Source organism: Antedon bifida, chromosome 1 (genome assembly GCF_963402885.1).
Source record: "Antedon bifida chromosome 1, ecAntBifi1.1, whole genome shotgun sequence".
Classification (NCBI taxonomy): Eukaryota; Metazoa; Echinodermata; class Crinoidea; order Comatulida; family Antedonidae; genus Antedon; species Antedon bifida.
In genome coordinates this window covers 14604739-14613099 of record NC_136226.1, presented here as the reverse complement: position 1 = coordinate 14613099, position 8361 = coordinate 14604739, and the positions used below count along the sequence as shown (strand labels likewise).

Sequence of the window (8361 nt, the reverse complement as noted above, 5' to 3'; positions counted from 1 at the left end):
TAAGGAGGGGGTGGGACAGTAATATTTAATTAGTGTGTGTGGGGTGTTACATGAGGTACCGTATTTAATAATATAATGCATAAAATAAAACTAGCATAACAACTAAATATTACATTCCAGCATATATATAATTTTATTTACAAACTTCAACATCTATTAGACAAAAATTGCTAAAAATTTAATTTAATTGTGCATGCATCATACATTATTTGAAACTTCAGTACCACTACAGATATTGGAAAGGATATAACGTGTATAAATATAGTAGATATTTGGCCTGACTCGGTTTAAAAGCTAACATTTGGTTAGTTTTTATACAATAGTCTTTAGGCAATGTGGCCAAGGATTACAAATAGTAAATTAATCACTGTCCTATCAGATAGGTGGTAATCCCCCTTATACAGGGGCTATTTTGTGTGCCAGTTCACCGGGGTAACCCCCTACTCTTCTCGAATAATGAACTGGGTTCTTTCAATATTATTAATTAAATATTATAATAGTAGTCTTTTTGGTTTATACCAAACAATCCAAATAGTTTACAGCAATACAAATTTAGATTTAAGTGGTTGTCGTTAAATTCTGGGTTTTTGCAAAATACAAAGCAAACATAAGTACATTTCTATCACATTATAAAAAGTATAAAGTTAAATAGATATTCAAGACAAATCAGAGAATAATAAGAACATCAATAGGCCTAACTAGGAAAGTATAAAAAACAGTACAGTTTAATTATTTTTTACAAAATGTTGTACAAAAAAACGTTTTGACTTGCTCAATCATATATTTATATTACTGTAGTGTATCTGTTTTTTTTGTGGTTTGACAATATTGTCTAGAGGGCGCTAGGCATTGTACTGTACACAGTTTTATGAAGAATCACTTTTTGAACTGTGACAGCATTGGAGTCTGCCTCTAACAATCACTTTTATACCAAAACTAAACCTGAACTAAAGCCTCTCTGCTGTAGGTGTGCCAGGCCTAAGCTAGGGCTAGTGTATTATTACTAAGCCTGCTTATTGCTACAGTAGCTAGGCCTAGGCAGACCTCCTAACTCTCACGCTAAAGTAAAATGCATTTTCTCTCCCAATATTTCGGATAAACCAAAAAAATCTCCCGATGTGATATGTATATAAGCCTAGGCCTACAAAAACTAAACCTAAACTTTTATTTGTTATTTTTATCTTTAAATTGAAATATATGTTATATTCAATATTAACTCAATGTTTAATCTTATTTTTTAATAAAAACTACTAATTTATTAACAGTACTACGTGGTTATACTAATTGCTACAGTATTATTGCAATTAGTTTAGCTTTGCTGCTGGGCAGTCAGAGCTGGCTAAGCCACCCACAATACAATCTTGTTTCCACCCTGTATTTTAAGTAAAGTTCCATGTCCATTTTATCTAAATGAGTACTTAATCTACTGTACTGTATAGATAATTTATAATAATAATGCATTTCATTTCCTTTGTGCAAACTAATGAGCCGGCTATGTCCATAAAAAACAGGAAGTGTCAAATAAAATGAAAGACAGCATTCTTTTTACTTTTGCATGATATAAAGCAACAGAAAATCGCAAAACTGATTCAGCAATAAAAACTTGATGCAAAGCAATTTTTGTATACTATAAGCCAAATCAAATGTCTTTAAAGAAATGGTCTAACAAAAATTGTTTTGGGGGACAGTACAGCTTTAAACTAAAATTCAACAACTTTTTCTACCTTTATTCATAATAAAAAAAAAACATGCTTTCTAAATTGTATTATATAATTACTTTATATATAGATTAGTATAATTAATCAATAATTCAGTAATCCCTCTGAACCCATGAGAAGGTCTGTCCTGTTAGCTCTTCAAGTTCTTGATCATATGGTTTGTAAAATTCTCGTAATTTAGCCATGACCTCTTCTGAAACTTCAGGATGTGTTCGACCCTTTGAAGCACTCATGCATGCTTTTATTGGAAGTGCTAAACAAAAAAAATGTTTCTCCTCATCAAAATAAAAATGTTTTTCAGTAAAATGAGAATTTAGGCCTAAAAATTCTTCTACAGATTTCATTGCTTTATATGGGTTTTTAATCAAGTCTAGTCCATCCATTACAAGTATTTGATCACGTGGGAATTTTTCATACCATCGTCTTAAATATTTCACATATATTCCGGTATCCACTAACGCATTGTGTCCTTTTACATTTCCATCAGGGTCTATCACAGATTCTTCAAAAGAATCAACAACATCATAAAATGAGCTGCCAATAGCTTTATTGTGAATGTCATCGAACACTTTCTGCTTATCTCTCACTTTCTTTAATTCTGCAGTTAATGGTAGAACTATCTGTTTCACAGGTTTTCCACCATTTTCCGCGATCTTTTTCAAGTTATCTTTAAATTGTATGTGAACAAAGTCGGACACAGCACGTGGAATAGGATCTCGTAAAACCACAATCATGCGTAAATCTGATGCCAAGTCCTTGCTCGCCCTTTCGGGTGCATCAGCCCACACAAAGTAGCGCGGTGTTTTTTCCAACACCGTTTGATTCCTTAAAGCATACGGCATCTGCGATATATACCAATCAATTCCCATGAAATAACGATTATCAAAGTAATGCACCTCATCAACGGGGGAAGCTAACTGCGGATGAAAACTGAGAAAATGTTTGAGCGCTGTTGTACCAGATTTTTTTACACCGATTATCAAAGCTTGTGGTAATCTTTTTTCGCAACCAATTTGATGCAGCTCCTCTTCAGGAAGTGGCACCATCTTTTTATTGTACGGCGACGTATAACAGTATTTATTACAATCATTACAGATAACACCATATTGTCCTTCTGCAACTTCTACACCATAATGTATATTAGACACGGGTTGATCAATGTAAATGATTCCTATGTACAGTAGTGCAGTAGCTGCAAAAAGCACCAACAAGACACTCGCTTTTGGAAGTGCCATTTTTACAATAGTGAGAACAAAAGCAGATCAATTTTAGTTTGTTGTTATTGTTGAATATTTCCTTATCAAATGCTGATCATAATCAAAGTCATCTCATACCTGTAAAGACAAAACATCATTCATTCTTTATTTATTCACCGTACTGTGTAACATAGTCTGGGCTCCAGACGGAGTTTTGTAAAAATATAAATATTTTTGCACATATGGCGTTTCATACGTGTATTACTTGAGTTTGGATACTCCGTCTGGGGAAACACGCATAAGTCACGTGGTTTGACACCAAGAATTCTTGGTGCATAAATTATCCATTTGACTAGTTTCAGCCGCATGCCATTGGCTACTCACTCGTACGTCGTTTTAATATTCATATTTCAGAATTTCAAAGACTCAACATCTAAGACGATGCGCATGCGCTATGTTACGTTTAGACAATGTGTACTTGAGTACATTGATGAAAGTTTTTGAAGGCTAGAAATGATTTTATATGCCTAGTAAGTAGTAAACATTTGATGAGATTTTTCCCAAGAACATGAAAACTCGTCTTGATATGATAGGCTAGCTTCTCCGCCAAATCAAACATTGAATGGATCATTTATTTAATTCCCACCCAGACCCTGTCCTGTTCTGTTCTGTGTGGTGGTGTAGCCCTGTTGTGTGCCCGTCGGTGGTGGTATGTACCTTATTGGCGTTTTATTTGGCAGGTCATACTACAAGTTGAGTAGCCCTACGAAGGAGGCCTAGGCCAGGACTAAACAATTAATAAACAAAACAACTTGGCGACACGATTTTATATTTCAACAGTTGTTCAGTCTCGATCGTACATTCAGCACTGTACGTACGTACTCGATCTTTTTCATTTTGAAACAAAATGATCATTGGTTGATTCGAAATCCATATTTACATACCGCCCGCCCCATATAGCCAAATACGGTATGATAACCTACGTCATTCTTATCGGATGTTTGCGGTCTGCAAATCGATTTCTATACGTGTTTCACAAGTCTGTATTTTCAGACAAAAATCGCCGTCGAAATGAAAACAAATAAATAAAAAAAAAAAAAAATAAATACAGACTTGGGGCAAGTCTATGTGTAACAAAGCAACGAAAAAGAGTAGGATAATACAGTACTGTAATATTCACATTTTGTTAAAGACCCATTCCCTACAATATTGGACGTTTTGTAAAAATAATGCATATATTACTTTAAAAACATTAATCCAGGTCATTCCTTGTCTTAAATGTACGTAAATTATAAAAGATAGTTTTCTATACCGTAGTACAGTACACTGTTTCATTATAGGCCTACAGTTAGCATGGCAAGCTATAGTGTTTATAGGCATCCATTACAGGAAGGAAGTGCACAGTATTACTATCACCACACAAATTGTTTGATGCTAATAACAATGCAATTAGTTGCTGCTGTGTTCAGTAATGATAATAAAATCACAATAGACAAGTTCTCCTCACATTTTGGTACAGTAGGATAGGATAGACAGATGCCTTTTTCACTTGAGATCTATGATAGTCCTAGTCATGATAGAACCAATAATAAGCCATTTGGAGGAGGTTTGCGCAGAGTTTTTTGAGGTTTGCGCTGCTTGCGCTTGGTTTGCGCAGTTTAGCAATACCCTAACAAGGCTAAAACTAGGGCAGATTGGAGTTAGTTGGCCAGGTTGAGATTGGCATGTAAAATTAAAATTTGTAAAATGTTAAATTTTCAATCAATAATAGATAGGGTATTCTAGTGAAAAAAAGGTGAAGCTACATTAGACATGAAATTATAATGTGTAGATGGCTGCAAAATGCTGCTGCATACAGTACATTCACGATGCTATCCACCATCTACATCCACCAAGATGTTTCTCACCCATCAAGATCAATTTGAAATAACTAGAGGGTGATCAAGCATGGCATGTCCAAGCATGTCATTGTTAACAGCTGATAAATAATATTTATAAAGTAGGTATCTCACAAATAAGTCAATGGTTGATTAACTTCAATAAGAAATTGCAAGGAAAAGAAAATAACAATTTGTTCATGGTACTGTATGCATGCTAACATAATGGCATTTTAAAGTGTAATCGGAGCATAATGCATTTTCCATAGAAGGTTATTCACTGAAGAACACAACAATGCACCCCTATTGAGAAGGAATCTGGCAGCACAGTATTTTTAGTTTATACATGATGAAGATGCAACATAGGTAAAAGAAACCTTTATTTGGAGCAACATATTTCTTATGTTTGGATAAATATTCAATATATTTTGGCTTTCTTGTATTTATGCTTTATAATATTTTTGTCTATAAATTGAGCCTGATGAAAACATGTATGAAAACAACAAAATCATTTCAAAAATGTTACACAGCGGGTGGATGCACCTCCAACCATAGCAGGGCCTAGCTTATTGTCACAATCCATTAGCTGTAACCTAAATTGGAACCAGGGTCATGGTACAACAGTGACAACCATCAAATACCATGGCAAATATTATCTATTTGTTATAGCTAGCATAGTGCCTTCCAATTATTATGAGATATTCTATTCTTAACTTTCATACTGGGTATGAATTAAAAATTATGTTCAACTAAAACATGCTGAGTTATTTAATTTAACAATAATAAATGTGATATTACCTTATGTTAGTTATTTTTGTGTGTTTTAAAACATCAAAACAAAAATTAAAATTATTTTCAGACAATGAGAAACACTATATAACAAATTATAAACAAACAACAAAAAATTAAATTATGGTACAAATTAAGTAAAAATTACCATAATAAATAGGATTCTATAAATTTTCAAAGGTTACATAATGTGATTTACTAATAAAACAGGAAACTAACAACCAGACATAACAACTTGAACTTCCTTTGTCTGAAAATAAAAATGTAAGTATAGTAGCTGTGCTAAGCTGAATGTACTTATGATGGCCCAATTAATACATGGTTTGCAAGGTCATGAATTTTAAAATCTATTATCCAGATGATCGATATATTTTGGAAAATATTTAAGGCAAATTGCTTGCTTTGTTGCCCACAGTTGAATAATATTGCGCTGAATTAAAAAGTATTTATTTTAGACCTGACCTTCTAACCAAATCTCCAGTATTGCAGTCTTCTCAATTAGTTACATGATGTTAACAAATTTCACACGTCTATCTTTTGACTTGATGCTTAATGGTGCGTGTATTGATTTGATAATTTGTTAAAAACCGGTAGTGTGTGTGGAGTTAAATTTATGTTCATTATTGTTCCCTGATATTGCTATTGTTATGGTCTTGCACCACTAGGCACATCTGTAACAATAGAAGAACCATACTGTAAACTTGTCATGACATTGACAATGACATACATTAAATTTCACAAAAACTGCTGTATTTCTAAATACTTATATTTACCTAGCTCTTATCAAATAATACTGAAGTCAATATGTGAAATGTACTGTACAGAATGACCAAATTATACAATAAAAATGTTGTGAAGTTGTACAAAATGAAAAGACTGGAATTGAGTAACTAACAAAATTACACACTAAACTTTACTTCCAAAAGCAGACTGATAGATAGAAGTTCTGTACAGTAAACCATTTGTCATACAAATCATATAAATTATAAACAAAATAACGTCAAATACAGTAGGATCGAATCAACCTAAACGGATCGGAATCTTCTCAAAATAGAAAATTGCTACAATCCTAGGCAGGCAGTAGGTCTAGGTCAAGATTGGAGGAATATACTTAGTTGTGATGTGATAATTACGTATGCGATCATAAAATAATATTATATATACTGTACACTACAGTATATCATGTAAAGTAATACATTTACTAAATACAATAATTTGAATGGATTTTATTACAACAATTTAAATGTTGTTTTTATTAGTCACAGAGGCAGGATGAGAAGTTTTTATGTATTTTGACGAAACTCAAAGACCTAGGCTTATTTTATAATAACTACATTTATTTGACAGTAGACACTGATCTGGCAGTCATTCTCTCTGCCGACAGTTGATAACATTGGAACAGTCAACTAGGCCTACAATAGTGAACGTTTTTTCATGTTTCATTCATCGCAGTGATCTAGGCTTCCCTGTAGTATTCGATCATTACTATATATAGGCCTCTAGGCCTATTTACTATGGATGCTCCTTTATTATTTATGTAGGCCTATTTCATTTTAAAATTTTGCAAAGAAAAATGTAGCCTTTTTTTTCTTGAGCAACTCAATTTTATTTACAAATTTTTCACACAATGACAATGGATTCGATTTGTAATTACCAAGAAGACTGCTGATATTCTAATTATTATTTATAAAGAACATACAAAAGTAAGAAGTTTGGCCTACTATCTAGTTAGCCAGGCTAAACAAACTGGCCTCCTTTCTTCTTCAGAGTTGTCAGTGATCATCAAGGTCAGGTTAGCTGCTGCTCCTTAACTCCTAACCGGCGGCGGTATAGCTTCACAAAGAAACGCAAAGAAACCACTTTTCTTTAAACAAAGTTTCCTTGTTTATTATTAATGATCACTACACACAAAAACAACTACTTACACAAATATAAAATGTTATGCCATCAAACATGTAAAATATGCATTTTCATTCACAAATTCCGGTAATAAATGTTTTTCAAACACAGCTAGGCTCAACTAACAACACAGCAGCAGACTAGACACCTTCTTCTCTCCTCCTATATCGGCCGTCGATGCATTTCACGCGCGGCATATCGACCATCATCTCAACAACAACACATGGAGTCGGCCCTCTTACGGCGGTGTGTAGATTGTAGTTAAAAATAGATCATGTTTTTTTTCTATTTTACAGTACTATAGTTTTTATGAACACTTTAGTAAGTTAGTGAAATGCATTTACCTCGTCGGCAACTATTATTATTTTATGTGTGAATCATAATAAATAAACTGTATGTTATTTGATTACTAAAATGAGAAAAAAATCTATGCTCCGAGTCTGACCATTCATTCACTCTCCCTGCTCTGACTTTGTCAGCCTTTGGTCTCTTGCTAGTCTTCTGACACAAAATAGCCATTTGTTACTATTTGTTTTCCAAAATTAATAAAATAAATTAAAAATTATATACTATGACCATATCCTAATAATATCGTGGCAATCCATTCATTCACTCTCCCTGCTCTGACTTTGTCAGCCTTTGGTCTCTTGCTAGTCTTCTGACACAAAATAACCATTTGTTACTATTTGTTTTCCAAAATTAATAAAATAAATTAAAAATTATATACTATGACCATATCCTAATAATATCGTGGCAATTTTAAATTATTCATGTCTGCAGGAAAGCACTTTTCTTGATAAATGCATAAACATATTGCTGGCACTGTAAAATGCTATTTTCAATTTTGTCAATGTGTAGTACAGTATTATTTTGTATATCAGC

At 33.1% G+C, this 8361-nt stretch overlaps 1 protein-coding gene across 2 annotated transcripts; it reads right to left on the bottom strand.

Annotated features, from left to right (window-relative positions):
• Positions 1-109: 109 nt before the first annotated feature.
• LOC144843671 (heparan sulfate glucosamine 3-O-sulfotransferase 5-like) lies at positions 110-7650 on the bottom strand. Of its 2 annotated transcripts, XR_013612278.1 has the most exons (3): positions 7506-7650; positions 1292-3052; positions 110-888 (listed from the first exon to the last, which is right to left on the bottom strand). XR_013612278.1 is itself a non-coding variant. In XM_078700558.1 (2 exons), exon 2 carries the CDS (start codon positions 2951-2953, stop codon positions 1811-1813), a length of 1143 nt encoding a protein of 380 aa, XP_078556684.1. In that variant the 5' UTR covers positions 2954-3052; positions 7506-7650; the 3' UTR covers positions 110-1810. The 2 variants fall into 2 exon arrangements, 1 of the variants encoding a protein (XP_078556684.1); XM_078700558.1 differs by having other exon boundaries at positions 110-3052.
• Positions 7651-8361: the final 711 nt, after the last annotated feature.